Raw genomic sequence first — 15,415 nt, forward strand, 5'->3', positions numbered from 1 at the left:
CCTCTTGGTCCTCACCACATGCACATTTCCCCTCTGTTGCCACAGCGCCAGGCCCCAGTGAGAATTCGTCTGACGTCAGAGAGAAACGTCTACCTTCAGGAACTCAGAGAATTCACAGTCAAATAAAAAAACATTGGAGAGGCGAGGCAGTTAGATTGGAGCCTTCGGAGCATTTCTGCTCTTGTAAAGGTTTCTAACTTCTGATTTAGGGTTTTTAAACAAAGTTCATTAGTGAAATTATGTTGCCCAGATTGTACTTTTGCATATGTGTTGACTTTCTTTGAATTACCTTAACCCTTGTGCTATCCTATGGGGTCCAGATGACCCAATCCTCACAAATCATTGAAGAAAAAAGGTTGAGCGCACTGTCTAGTGGGGTCCAAATGACCCCACTACCAATGTTAGAGTGCATTGGAGGCACAAGGGTTACATCTTCAGCTGTTTACGCAAACTACAGAATTCCAACGGATACAAGAAGCTAGGAAAAGCAGCTTTGAGCTGATATGCAATCACTTTAGAGTAGGGAAGTGTTTACTCAAATGACGTAAACCAGCTGATTCTGATACGAAAAATACTGAAAAACTACATAGTGCGGCACCATGTAGTGCCGTGAATTTTAAAAGCAATTTGGACACCATGCTCACTACTTTTTGTTTTGTTTTTTTAACGGCGGATATGACGTCATCAATTTCATGAAGTTAAAATCTCATTAATATGAGCGTTTTGCGACGATTTATGAGTCCACTGTCGTCTGAAGATAAAAACGTTGATGGTTTATAAACAAACAAAAAACATTTAAATACATTTTTTTGGTAAAAAATGTTCCGACGCAACGCATCGTAGTCTATATTCGCCGATCTAATGAGCATCGATGCAAACTGGTTTTTTGCAGAGACTTCTGGGAAATTTCCAGGGCACTCAATTTTGGAATTGTCGATTCGGACATCACTACAAAATGGCAAACGCACTATGTAGTGCACTATATAGGGGTTAGGGTGGGAATACAAAGATACCCCAAATGAAAAAAGTTGTTGCTATTCGTATAAAACAAGTACAATTATGACTTTGGAATTAGTACCTTAAATAGAAGTACGAAGTCAATGTATGGATTTATTAAAAATACTTAAGCTGTCTTTGTAAATTAACTAGTCAATGAACTAGTCAAAAAATCTGTAAAATTATGTTTTTTGTCATATTCAGTTTGAAAAATAATAACTAGGCTTTTGAGTTCTGTTTTGCTACAACATACAGTTTGTGTGTGCATGCAATCAGGGAGGAAAAAAAACATGCTTTTTTCTTTTGTTACCAACGTATCTCCTTTTCCAGTCTCATTTAACAAAATTTGCCATTTCAAGAGACTAATAAGCTTGTCTCCCTGCACATTTATAAATAGCCCTTAGTGTTTGTATGCATGTTTTTCTTCTTCTCACAATCCTACATAAGCTAGTTGATATTAAGAGCCCACTCTTTGGCAAACCTGATCTGATGACAGGCAACAGCTCTGAATTGTTAATTTGCCTGACCTTTTGTTTTGTCTAGTTGCAGAGTGGGAGGCTACCAATCTGAAGAAGGTTGAAGAAGCCTATGAGACCGTCAACATGGAAATAAGGTGAGGGAAAATAAAGAATGAAGACGGGGGTGGGGGGGTGTTTTTATTCTCACATGTTTATTGCTTAAAACTCCAACACTTTCTGGGAACGATGCATTTTTCTCCTCACTTTCCTAGCAGGGTGACGTTTCTAATTGGGTCTTAAAATAGGAGAAGGGTCCTACTCACAGCACACCTAGTCAGTCCGCATGGCCTCCAATGTTTGCCGTTTTGGTAGCCGTGGTCGCTTTGGTAGCCAAGTCATTACTGCATATTGGTCCGATCGCTAGCCCTTATGGATCAGAGCGCCAAACAGAGTCAACACTGCCCCCTGCTGGGCGGACGTACTCCGTGTCGGCTCGGTGACGGTAAAAAGAGTTTAAAGAGTGGAGCCACGAACGGCGAGTAATCAACCCCCTGCGGCGCTGTCGGGAGTGGCACAGTCCCACTGGTGCGCTATGAGTAGCTCTATATCCCTCTGTGCTCAAAAGCACTGTGTGTGTATGCACAGTAATGAATTTGCACCGTGTGATACCTAAGGCAACTTTTAATGAAGGAAAACAAATGCTGTGGGGTTTTTTTTGTTTTAGCCCACTGTGCTCTGCAGAGGGGTGCAACTTCCAGCTTATTTTTAGCCGGGGAGTGTCTGTCTAGATGTGAAAGATCCAGAATAGTTTGGATTCGTTTTTATACTTAATTCCCAATTTAAAAATAAAGTCTTGTTGTAGCCGTTTCCACAAGGGATTACCTTAAATATGCAATAAAATTGGTTTAGTGGAGTTTTTATTTCACTCTCAAAAACTTCCTAATAACAGCAAAAGCTTCCCATTACTGTAAAGTAATGACAACACTAAAGTAATCAATACACACCTCGTGTGTCAGAAGATCCACAAGCCCCAGTTGTTGTTGTCTGCTCAGCTGTTGGACGTACAAGTTAAAAAATAAAAAGTAAATACGACAGCTGGGAAGAAGAAAACTAAAAGCACAAGTTTGGATTTACATCCATGCTACATACTTACCCTACTGTTTTTTTTTCTTTTTCCAAGAGCAAGCCATCCAGAGAAAAAGCTGATAAGTAGTTCCTGTGGCCCTATGGGCTTGCAAACTGTTTATTACTATAAGGAGCGCCAAGCACAGGCATAGCAGTTACCGAAAGGTCAACATTTTTCCCCCCAAAACAAAAGAGAAAAATGCCTGCATGCTGAGAAGAACAGTAAAAAGGAGCTGGTCTGACCTTATATATTCTCTAATGGCTCTTTGCCCACCTTGCTGCAAGGCAGGGCGAGTTTATTTTGTAATGCACAATTCACACCCAGGGTAATTTGAAGTGCTTTGCAAAATAAGAGCACAATGACAAAAATTACAATTAAAAAGTAAATTATAAAATCGCTTCAAAATTCAAAAAGAAGAATGAAGATAAAATACTTCTAGCCATCATACTATGAGTAACAAGTGGAAGCTTGCCAATTACGTGTCAGGGAAATTGTTAGAGATATAAACAGCATAAAACTGAAAGTGCTTTACTGGACTTCCCAGTTTTGTATGACATCCCAAAGATGTACTTCACTATAAACCTTGCAGAGACGTGTATAACTTATTTTACAATTATTTAACCAGGAAGAAAATCCCATTGAGTTCCACTGATCTCTTTTTCAAGGGAATGCTGGTCAAGAGGCAAAAGTTACCCGCAACCAAGGCATCTTTACCCCAAGTTCAGACCAAATATGATTTGTGCTGCAGGGAAACCAGTTTAAGTCAATGTCGTACAGCGCGACAATTTGCAGTATTGGGCATTTCAAGTATCAAAATTCTGACCCAGGTCATAATTTTTGCAGTTTTTTACCAGGGTTCAAATATCTGGTCTTAGGTGTTGCATTGCATCAAAAAATCGGGAAAACGGCTTTTGGCTTCGTCACAACTGCTTATACGGCTAGGTATGGGTTGTTTGCTGGCGTAAACTAGCCAAACCCGCGCGGGGCACAAAGGTGTCTATTATTGCTAGACAGCCGGTATCCAGATGTGTCCAGATGTGACCAATACTTTACTAACGACTAGAGTGCGGGCTAAGGGCATCCATCATACAACATCACCCATATGACATAAGTGCGTGCCTCTTATATTAGCTTTATGAATATGATGTACTTACCGCATGCACGACAATCATTCGTTCCTTCAACAACAAGCAGAACACACCTGCGCTTCCCCCAAGATGCGCCTTGAACAGCCCACACTTCTCTACGAGCTCGGACACCCCAGAAACCTGCTGCTACTTTAGGGACTTTTCTTTTTGATAATGACATGTTCATGATTGTTGAGCGGGTGGAGTCCAAAGCCAACATCGGGTTAGGGTTAGGGGTTAACCCGTCTCATTTATGTATCATTTAGATGTCTTATATTAAATGTTACAGAGAGACAGAAGTACCGCTGAAAGCGGCCGTCAGATGGTGAATCTCTTTGTACTGGGAGAGTCTCTGAATAACCCCATGAACCCAAACATGGCGACTTGTCGTCGCCTTTGTAAAGCTCTCCAAAATAAATAAACCCAACCCACCCTCTCTAGATCACCCATGTCCTCTCCAATGTGGTATTAAAGCGGTTAAAAACTTTTGATGGTAGCCTCTGGCTCACTTAAATGTGCACCATGAGAAATTTTTAAACATTTGATAGTTTGTCTTATTTGTGCTCAGTAAACAAACTAAACATAGAATCAAAATAAGTACAGTGATCCCTCGCTATGACGCAGTTTACTTTTTACGGATTCGCTACTTCACGGATTTGCATCGTGCATTGTGTTCTGCATTCTGATTGGCTAAAACGTCACTCTGCTTCTTCTCTACCTGTGCGTCAATAACGTTGCAGTTTAATATGTTCATGTATGTAAAACAGCTTGCCAAATTTACATTACGTACGTGCAAATCATCTTGCAATTTCGAGTTTCTCTAAAACCCATAGAAAAAAGAGCGACAACAACTGCCTATCACTATGTTCTCCTCCCGAACAAACACACCTGCACCGCGGGCTTCAAAAGGAGAAAACACTGCAGGATGCAGCGGCTCAGTCTGAAGAGTAGTGAAATACACCTGAGTCACTATTTGTCCCACTGTACTTTATATTTTCTTCATGATCATTTAATCCAAGTACTCGGGTCGCGGTAGGCGGGGCTAATCTCCTCAATTTGAAGCCTTCTTTTCACATCGATGATTAAGATTATTATTTGACAGTACAGTACAGAAGTTATTTGTTGAAAAAAACATTTCTAAAGTCCTTTTATTTGTGAAACAAATGCTTGAGTCTTTTTGTTCTTTCTTTTCAATGTATAATAGAAAATTTAATTGTATAATAATTGTAAAAAAAAAGAGGTTCCTACTTCACGGATTTTGCCTATTACAGGTTCTTTTTGGACCGTAACCCCCGCGAAAAACAAGGGTTTACTGTATTGTCATGAGGTTTATGAACACACATTTGGACTAGCGTCTAGCAGCGAATAATAGAAAATAGAGGTGGCAAACATTATATCTATGCAGATAAAGATTTGTTAATGTTTTAAATCAACCTTTGAACTGCTGAAAAACATGTCTCTCCTCATTTAGTTAAGGCTTTAAAGACCAATTCACACAATGGAAACGACAACGGGCATGACCTCTACCCTCCTCTCAGGCTTGCAGTTACATGCCCTTTCTTTACCCTGATCCAGCACACCCCCATTCCCCCCTTATACCAACCTACCTTATCAACCTCAAGCGGAACAATTACCCTCCCCAAACATGAGTTAAGCCCATAAATTTAACAGTTCTAAATTTTGGGATATGGAAAGGAAGGCTTGTGCACCCTTGGAGATAGGCCTCACTTGCCTTATCTGCCATTAATGACGAAGAGCAGCCCTCGCCAGCTCAGATAATTGGAATTACTACATTAAAATTGGGCTTTAAAGGGGCCACCCCATCAACACGTTATCCAAGCTGTCAGTCACTGAAAGAGGCAAGGAAAAGAACACGACACATTTATTAAAACTGTTGCACGTCAACAAATGTGTTCCCCAAAAGATTTTCTTTTGCAGGAGATGACTGATTAAGCTCATGCTAACCTTCCTCTCATTATATATACTATATATATAAATACTATATATATATATATATATATATATATATATATATATATATATATATATATATATATATATATATATATATATATATATTTACTGATCACCCAAAAATACAGCAGCAGGAAAAAATGTGTACCTTTTGGAATTATTTGTATTTCTACAGAACTGAACAGTGTTCAGATTTTTATCAAAGTCACAACAACAGAGTCTGCTAAAACTAATAGAACACTAACATGTGTTTTAGCGCATTTGTTGAACACAAATAAAAAATTTACAGTTCAGGGTATAAAAAAAGTAAGTGCAACTTGAGATTAGTAACCAGTTAACCCTCCTTTGGCAGCAATAACCTCAACTGAACGTTTAAAATTGAAATTGAAATTCCTAAATATTAACATCAGGAAGTTTTGTTGGGTACTAATTTGGCTGCAGTGTAGCACTAAGTCAATGCGCATGTTTTGTTTCCTCAGCGATCTGCAGAAGAAGTTGGCTATAGACTACGGGACGGACTGGGAGTTTCTGTTTCTCAACGGCCAATGTTACAAGCTAAAGGTGTATGAGTAAGTACAAGACACGTTTGTGTCCATTGTGTTTATATTTTGTCAAAAAATATTACAGGAATGTGTACAAACAGTGGGTAAATACCAAGCAATACTATAAATCTAGTGAGGATTTTCAAAATAAAGGCCAACGTATTCTTTCTTCTTTTTGGTATGAAAACTTACAAATAATGTAAAACCTTTTGAAATTTTAGATTCAGGATTATTAGTTTTAATAAAATGTATAGAAAAACATTATAGAAGCTCAAATCCTTTTTTGACAAATGTCATTTAAATCCGTCTATATGTAAGATAGCATAAGAAATGTCCATGCTTACAAATATAAGAAAAATATAAATAGGTAAAAACCCTTTTTTATAACTTTTCTTTACTAATTTTGAGACAATTGAGCATTTTGTTTGGAGGACAATATAGCGTTAAAAATACAAACCAGACAGCTTTAGGCTGACCTTGAAAGTATCTCCAGTGTTGGCTTCAGCCCACGATGGACTCCATGGGCAAAGGCCTAAAAGGACGCTGACATCAAGATGAAAAAGGCTAAACTATGTTTGCAATAACTTATGGAGAACTGTCTCACCCGAAGGCTGACTGTAATAACGCTTTATGGACAAGCAGAACTCTCTTAAAGGGAAAGTACAGCTGATTTACCAAAGATTTAGACAGGATCTGCTCATGTCAGGCATTATGAAGCATTTCTTTTTTTTATGGGAAGTAAATTATTTGTTGAAGTATTTGAATTGTTGAACTCTGGAAAAAAGAAAATAGTGTTTTTGTCTTATTTTACTCTAAATCAATGCTATGGAATTCTTGCTGACATCAACCGTCTTCACTTACTTTGCCATTTTCGTTGCGCCGCTAATGTTAGCTTAGGGTCATGAGGGGCTGTAGGCTAACAGGAGAGAATGTAAACAAAGGGTTGATGGGGAGTGAGTACAGGCTTACTCCTTTTGATGACCTCCTGCCGCGATGCAGAATCTATGTCTTAGAAAATGACACAGGTTTTTAGATTTTGCTATTTTGATGGTCTTTTATTAACCAAAATGAATGGGAAGGCTTTGTAAAGAAATCAAAAGATGACTGGAATGGGACAAAAAATAGTGGCTACAAGTTCCACACTGAAGACGTTTGGTGTATTTAAACCAAAAAGATACATTTCATTAAGTTACAGCAACATTACTAGAGAAAAATGTTAGTTGTCATGTATGTCATGTGGCGGAGTATCAGAATACAGGTAGTACAGCTCTGCTAGAGCAAACTGGGGGGTATTCCATGAAGCATGTTTAAACTACCCTGACTTTAACCCTGAACTCTGAGTATGTCGGTTCCAAAAGACCGGATATGAATTAGCGTAATTACGCTTGACTTGCTAACCCTGGGTTAATGCGCGTGCATGGCAAGTACAGAAAGGCATTCTCAATGGATCAGCGATTTCCTGAGTCACCATGGAAACGCGTGGAGAAAAAAAAAAAGAGCGCTATAATTCAGTGAGACGGAGTCTGAGATTTTAATGACGGCGTATGAAGATTATACGTCCACCAAAAAGTAATATGCATCATCAGCAAAAGAAAGAGTTTCTGCTCGTAGAAAAAGAACGGACAAAGTAAACGAACAAGTTTCTGATCTTATTTCCAATTACATTGTGATGAATATATATACAACTTATAAAACTTAAATGAATTGATTCAATTGGTAACAAGTAATTGAGTTAGATTTATTTAATCTAATGTCTTCTGTCTATCTAACTCAATAGTTATTTATACAACTCAAATTTACATATTTATCTAACTAAATGTAATATTACTCCAATTCAATTAAATGTATTTCCATATTAATTTATTGTACTTCTTGAACTCTCATATATCTAAGCTTGAGGCTGCAGATATACTCATTTTTATGAAATTAAAATAAATGATACAGTGTGAATTTACAATATATACCATGCATTTAATTATCATGACTGGTGCAGAAAGAATTAAACATAACAGGTTAAAATAACTCGGCGAAATACAGTGAAACAGCTAAACAACTAAACACATTTGGTCAAAAACCCACAATTAAACCCAAATCCATCCAGACAGGCAAAGGGAATGGTATCCCACAATCCCTTGCGGTGCCGATCTACAGCAGCACCAAAGTTCCACCTACTAAGTAAAATAAATGTCTGATAACTATGTGTTATTTTTAAGTTGACTGAACTAAAAAATTATTTATCTTAACTGAAGCAAATAATTAAGTTAGATCAAAGTAAAAAAGTTTATCTTTCCAACATCCATATGTGGTCTTATCACCCTCACACGGTGGAAAAAGGATTATCTGAGCTTCTTTGTCCACTAAATCATCTTCAAATGGACACGCCATGCTGCTTCACCTCTCTGAAAACAAACTAACCTTCAACTAAACCTGCTCCAGACCAGGTTATGTTCAGAGCATGAGTTGCTATGGCAACTTGACATACCATGAAACATACCTCTGTTTTTGGAGCCGAATGCTGAGGTTATCTGCTTCCTATTAGGTTATGCGTAACTCGCATAACCTGCTTTCTGGAATGCCCCCCTGTGGTGCTCCAGCTTTGTTTGCAGCTAAAGCTGAATAGGATTATAAAGCTTTTAAATAAAATTTCATTTTTCTATCTTTCCTTTGGAATCCTGGCTCTAGTGGTCATTCGAGGAAGTGGAACATTTTGAACTTCCTGTCCGTTTTCCTCACTTTTGGGAAAACGGGGCGTGTCTGACTTGATTCAAATGTGGAGCTGATTGAATCCAGAAATGTGAGACTCTGGATTTATCTTTTAAAGTCACTGCGTACAGCTGCATATCAGAAGATCCCACACAGCAATCGAAGGCAAAGAGCCCTCTGAGTTTTCCCAGCTGTCTAGGAAAAGAAAGTTGTTTGCATACAAAGTAAGGCAGCCTGGATCTATGTAAAGACGCACCATTTAAAGGTTTGATAATCTGGGAGCCTCAAGTCGCCCTGAAGACGGCAAGGAGCTAAATCAACTAAATTTAATCAACAGAATGGGCTTCTTTTACTCTCTCCCGCCGCATCCCCGTGGCCCCTGCTGGGGTAGAATCTGTTCTCCTCAGGATTGCTTGCCAGCTGGAGCCTCAGAAGTCTGTGGGTGGTTGCAGTTTTGAAAGAAAATGATCAGAGATCTGCACTAAGCAATTCTCACTGCAAATACACTTTTTCAGGCAGCTTTGGTGCTTTTTGTCTGCCATTATTCTCATTATTGATATTGGACAGGAAAAACTGTCTTTTTTTGTTTTTGTTGTTCTTTCTCAACCCCAGTATTAATTTTTTTTGCTGTTTTTGCTAAATTGCTTATATTTTTTGTCTAGCTTCCCCGATTCACTTTTACAGCTGCAAATACAGACATTCTTTTTCCTAATCAGAGGTTTTTGTAGAGAAATACAGCTTTACTTTGTAGAAGTAAGCGGCTGGGATAGGCTCCAGCATCCCAGAAGAGACTAGATGGCTTTAGAAAATTGGTGGATGGTCTTTGGATGGGCATGATGCTTTAAGCCAGGTCTTTTTGATTGATGTTTAGCCCTCCTTGACTCCGTAACTTTACTGACGCTGAGAAAAGCAGCTTTTTATATTGACCTTGTGTCCATATGCATCACATTACTAATGGAAATTGTTGCATATCGGTGCATTGCTGCTTATCTCCACTTCATAGCCCAATCAAATTATAATATTTGCGTAAAAGAGTAATAGTAGTAGAAAGAATGTCAACACTGTGGCTAAAGCTCTGGTTAAATGGGAAAGTTTTAAAGAACCAAATAAACTTCAACTTCACCTAAAGAACAGAATTCCTGGAGAAATCTCCTGCTCATGAATGTGTGGCACCCTGATCCGGACTGACAGACCACTTCAAGATCCAGGAAACCTTTACAAATGTCTTCACTACCTGGTCTACCAAAGCTTCGTTTCCACTGAGCGCTCCGGTCCGGTTTAGAATGGTCCAGGCAATTCAGGTGAGTGTTTCCAGTTAAAGTTGGACCATCAAAGCACATGGGGGGTGAAGCTAACAACAACAAAGAAGGTCATCCAGCGGATCATTTTTTTCCCGCTTGGCTTTTGGTACTTCCTTTATACGAAACATTTAATGTTGTTTGGGAGAAAATTCCGGGCGCCGAAGAGGAATACAGCCGCTTTCTTTGGTCGTAAGGAGCTTCAGCCGACCGGTTTCAACAGTAGCTGGTCAGTTCCATTTATTCTATGGACCTACAACCAATGGGGGCCCAAAGGTGGTACAGCTCAGTTCTGCTTAATGGAGCCATTTTATAATGGAAACCCTCAAAATACCTGACTGGACAATACCGCTCTGTGGAAACAGGTTGTGCAGCACTAAAAGTTTTTAATATTAACTGTTTTGAGGCCATATTTGATGTGACGTGGTTATATTTAATCCTTCAACACCAGAGCTTTAGCTCAATGGTTGACATTCTTTAAACTACTGTAACTCTTCAACACAATTAACATGATTCCATTGGATTCTGAAGCGGAAAAAAGCAGCTTTGAGACATGGCGTGCAACGCCTTACAGCAGTGAAGTGTCTACGCAAGCATCGTAAATTAGCTTATAGTCACAGTGAAATAAATAGAAAATAAAAGCTTCTTTTCTTCACGTCCGAATCAGCTGATTCACGTTGATCACGTAAACGATTGAAGATTTTTGGTACATCAGAGAGTGTGTGTTATTTAAGTGTCGCCGTTGGCGTCTCTGGTGTTAAAAGGTTAAACCAACAACATGTATAAGTCTGTTTCAAGAATAGTTGAACTTGAACCGAATCACTGAAAGCAACAACTTTTTGGATGATATTCCATTTAAAGATATTTTAGTTTTCACTCTGATTTTTTTCCTCCAACTTCCCAACCTTCAGTATTTTACAAACAGACCCCTTTTCTTTGCCCTCCTCGATTTCTGGCTCACTCACATCACACACTCTCCATGTCGTTTTGGATCCTTCAAATCAGAGCGGAGCATACAATCCGCAGGTGTCATCGGCGTAGAGGATGCTTTGACCTAACAGCCTCCTCTAAGAAATGCATCCCTCCTTTTCTTCTTCCTCCTCGCTGTCCGCCTTCAACTGGAAGCCACCCGTTTGCTGCAGCTCTCGCTGCTTTTCTCTAAAACATCAAAGTAGCTGTGTGTGGTTTGAACCGGACACTTTAAAACACTTTCAATACATTTCTTCTTCCTTACATCGTACCCACTTCCTCTTTCTTATTTGAGGGCCATCTGTATTTTTTAGACACACATAATTGTGTCAACCCTTTAACACTAAAGACGTTGCTGGTGACACATCTATGCTCTTCGACGTACCGTATGTCAGGATGGGCGGGTGGACACTAGCGCAGGACGGCAGAAGGTAAGGGTAACAAGGATTTAATCGTAATGATCTAAAGACTCGAACTCGGAAGCAAGCAAACCAAAACGATCCGGTGACATGTACCGGAAAAATACAGATTATATATGCACAACAGTGAATGGGAAACAGGTGCGTAACCAGGGGCGAACAATCAATGAACGTAAAGACAACAAGTGTAATTAAGGAACCAGTAACCGGTCAAAATAAAACTGGAAGGTAACAGAAACAAAACAAACCCCCCCGGTACATAACACCGTAACTCTTTAACAGTTTACGTGTGAATATAAGCTCTGCACCGATAGGCAACACAACAAAGCCTTAGTCCCATGCACCTGGTTGGGGGCTGCTGCAGTTTTTTGGGTTGTCCAGGTCCATGGAGGGTCGTAGAGTGGAGCACAGGTTTCTTTCATTTCTCTTAAAGCTCGTACCAACACCTCAATGGACGTCATGAAGATGGAAAGTACTATTGTCGCAAGTGTTTCGTTAAGTAAGTTGCTCCCATTTTCTACGTACGGGTGTTGGTTCAAGCAGAAACGTTTTCCCTCTACGGCCTCACCGAGCAGCCTAAAACCATAGTATTTTGTGTGGGTCACCTGCGTGGTCTGTACACGTTACCCATGTTTCATCTGCAGATATCCCGTATCCACTAACGTAAATCGTTGCAGAAGCAGCTGATTTACGTCCATTGCCTAAACACTTCTCTACTGTCAAGTGTTGAATATCAGCTTTTCTCTATTTTGAGAATCTCCTGGAATCAAGTTAATTGCATAAATGGCTGAAGCATCACGGTAATTTAAAAAAAATATCAACACTAAAGCTCTGATGTTAAAGAGTTAAATGAATGAAAAATAATGTGTGCAAAAACTTCAGAATTGATTCTGACAGGTTTATTTAGTTAGGCAGATCCCGGAATGACCCAATCCTGCAGAACACAAGTGCAGGGAGAACTGTAAAGTAACCATGGTGGAGCTTTAGGAGTAAAGTGGAGTACTCCAACCATCTGTGGGACCACCTGCAAGAAGAAAACCCTACAGAGAGCCTGTTTGTAGACTCATTCGAATTGCTCCTCCCAATTGTTGGGGTATACGAAGCTGTATTGGTGTCAGACAGCGGAGCCCTCGGGACTTAGGGCTGGATATCCCTCCACCACTAGGGGATCCACATCACCTTTGTGGAGTTTGTGTTGCATTTCTTTATGTGGTTGTCCTCTGAACCACAAAGTTTACATTTAAATGTAAGTATTGAGTTTTTGCATTTGACTTTCTCAAAGTTCTAAAACCGATGTTAGGGTAGACGGCCGGCAACTATTCGTGACGTCATTGAGTGATGGTGACGTCCAAATTAAAAGACACTATTTTTCCATTACTCTCTTCTTGGAGGGATACATGTAGGCGTAGGGAAGCAATTCAGATTTGGCCTAAATATCAGCTCTCAAACATTTGAAAGTTCTGTCTGGAACCGCCCTTGAGTGTTCTGGTTTGGCCTCATCACAAGCTGAGACTTTAAGTCGCCAGCTCCTGAATCAGAAATAAAACTCCTCAATTTCAGTCCCGGCACAGCGTGAGAGGAGACGCCCCATAATGGCTTCTCGTAGGCAGAATCCCCACCTACCGTAGAGCCTTAATGCCTCCTCTTGTTGATTTGTTGACACTCCTCCAAGCAACTTAAATCGAAGGGTCGTGATTTATGCAAGACTGTCAGGTCGGATCGCCTCAGCCGCCGCTCTTGTGTCATTAGAAAGTACAGCATTTCAGTGAGTCACGCCTGCCACCGCGGTTTGGCTCTGGCAGAGAAGAGAGAAGGATAACGCCGCGCCAGTGACACTTCCGACTGTCTGCAACATCACATGGCCTTTACGGAGCAACGGGTTCTTTAGGAGTGGGAGAGGGGGGGGGGTATTAAGACAGGGGATGAGAGCCATGTCAAGGCGGGCGATATGGACTCCTCTAATGCGTCTGCTGGAAGTAAAAGGAAGCACAAACGGCGGATTTAAGTCGTTTTTATAAATAGAACTCACCTGGATGGGTTTGGTTAAGCGAAGGTGCAGAGCAAAAAACCTTTAATTTCATCCAAAGTTGAAGTTTTAACTAGAAAATAAAATTATAAAGTTGTCTGAGAACTACGTATAAATCATGTGTCTGTAACAAATATTATTGGATCGTTAAAGGAAATCTATTTGACATAAATAAAACAAAAGACTGATAAAATATGGAAATAAAAAGCACAGAATCTCATTGGAGAGTGCCAGGAAAGCCGATCAGAGGAAAATGTTCTCTTTTTCCAAAGGAGAAAGAATGGTGTCATCAAATTAGCAGCTAATCAAGAGTTTAAGGAGTATTGTTCTGTCTGGGATGTTTGCACAAAAACATGAAAGTCTTTTAAAACTGGGCAGAGAGGATTTGTGACCCAAACCTAGAATGCAGTTTGTGCGTTCATGAGGGGCTTTTTGTGTGAATGTGTGTGAATGTGAGTAAATGTGTCTGAATGTGAGTAAATGTGTGTGAATGTGAGTAGGTGTGTGTGAATATGTGTGAATCTGTATCAATGTGTTAATGTGTGTGCGTTCATGAGGGGCTTTTTGTGTGAATGTGTGTCAATGTGTGGGAATGTGTTTCAATGTGAGTAAATGTGTGTCAATGTGATTATGTGTGTGGATCTTTGTGCGTTCATGAGGGTTTTTTTGTGTGAATGTGTGTAAATGTGTGTCAATGTGTTTATGTGTGTAGATCTGTGTGCGTTCATGAGGGTTTTTTTGTGTGAATGTGTGTCAATGTATGTAAATGTTTGTGAATGTGAGTAAATGTGTGTGAATATGAGTAGGTGTGTGTGAATTTGTGTGAATCTGTGTCAATGTGTTAATGTGTGTGCGTTCATGAGGGTTTTTTTGTGTGATTGTGTGTGAATGTGAGTAAATGTGTGTCAATGTGTGTCAATGTGTGTAAATGTGTGTGAATTTGTTTATGTGTGTGGATCTGTGTGCGCTCATGAGGGTTTTTTGTCTGAATGTATGTGAATGTTTTTCAATGTGTGTAAATGTGTTTCAACGTGAGTAAATGTGTGTAAATGTGTTTCAACGTGAGTAAATGTGTGTGAATGTGTTTATGTGTGTGGATCTGTGTGCGCTCATGAGGGTTTTTTTGTGTGAATGTGTTTCAATGTGTGTAAATGTGTTTCAACCTGAGTAAATGTGTGTAAATGTGTTTCAACGTGAGTAAATGTGTGTGAATGTGTTTATGTGTGTGGATCTGTGTGCGTTCATGAGGATTTTTTTGTGTGAATGTGTTTCAATGTGTGTAAATGTGTGTGAATGTGAGTAAATGTAAGTAAATGTGTGTGAATCTGTGTCAATGTGTGTAAATGTGTGTGCGTTCATGAGGGGTTTTTTGTGTGAATGTGTGTAAATGTGTGTCAATGTGTGTCAATGTGTGGGAATGTGTCAATGTGAGTAAATGTGTGTCAATGTGTGTAAATGTGTTTCAATGTCAGTAAATGTGTGTGAATTTTTTTATGTGTGTGGATCTGTGTGCGTTCATGAGGGGTTTTTTGTGTGAATGTGTGTAAATGTGTGTAAATGTGTGTCAATGTGTTTATGTGTGTGGATCTGTGTGCGTTCATGAGGGTGTTTTTGTGTAAATGTGTGTCAATGTATGTAAATGTGTGTCAATGTGTTTATGTGTGGGGATCTGTGTGCGTTCATGAGGGTGTTTTTGTGTAAATGTGTGTCAATGTATGTAAATGTGTGTGAATGTGAGTAAATGTGTGTGAATGTGAGTAGGTGTGTGTGAATTTGT

The 15,415-nt window shown here is 39.5% G+C and overlaps 1 protein-coding gene across 4 annotated transcripts in view; it reads left to right on the forward strand.

The window, feature by feature from the left end:
• The window catches only part of LOC101164594 (glucosidase 2 subunit beta), a 191,706-nt gene that overhangs the window by 123,615 nt on the left and 52,676 nt on the right, over positions 1-15,415 (forward strand). For 3 of the 4 annotated variants that reach the window (XM_004079742.4, XM_020711559.2, XM_011487339.3), the window contains exons 10-11: positions 1,540-1,609; positions 6,161-6,250. In XM_004079742.4, the coding sequence (XP_004079790.1) occupies positions 1,540-1,609; positions 6,161-6,250 (160 nt within the window). The remainder of the gene's footprint in view (positions 1-1,539; positions 1,610-6,160; positions 6,251-15,415) is intronic. The other variant, XM_011487338.3, reaches the window with a different exon arrangement.

Source organism: Oryzias latipes, chromosome 18, assembly GCF_002234675.1.
Source record: "Oryzias latipes chromosome 18, ASM223467v1".
Classification (NCBI taxonomy): Eukaryota; Metazoa; Chordata; class Actinopteri; order Beloniformes; family Adrianichthyidae; genus Oryzias; species Oryzias latipes.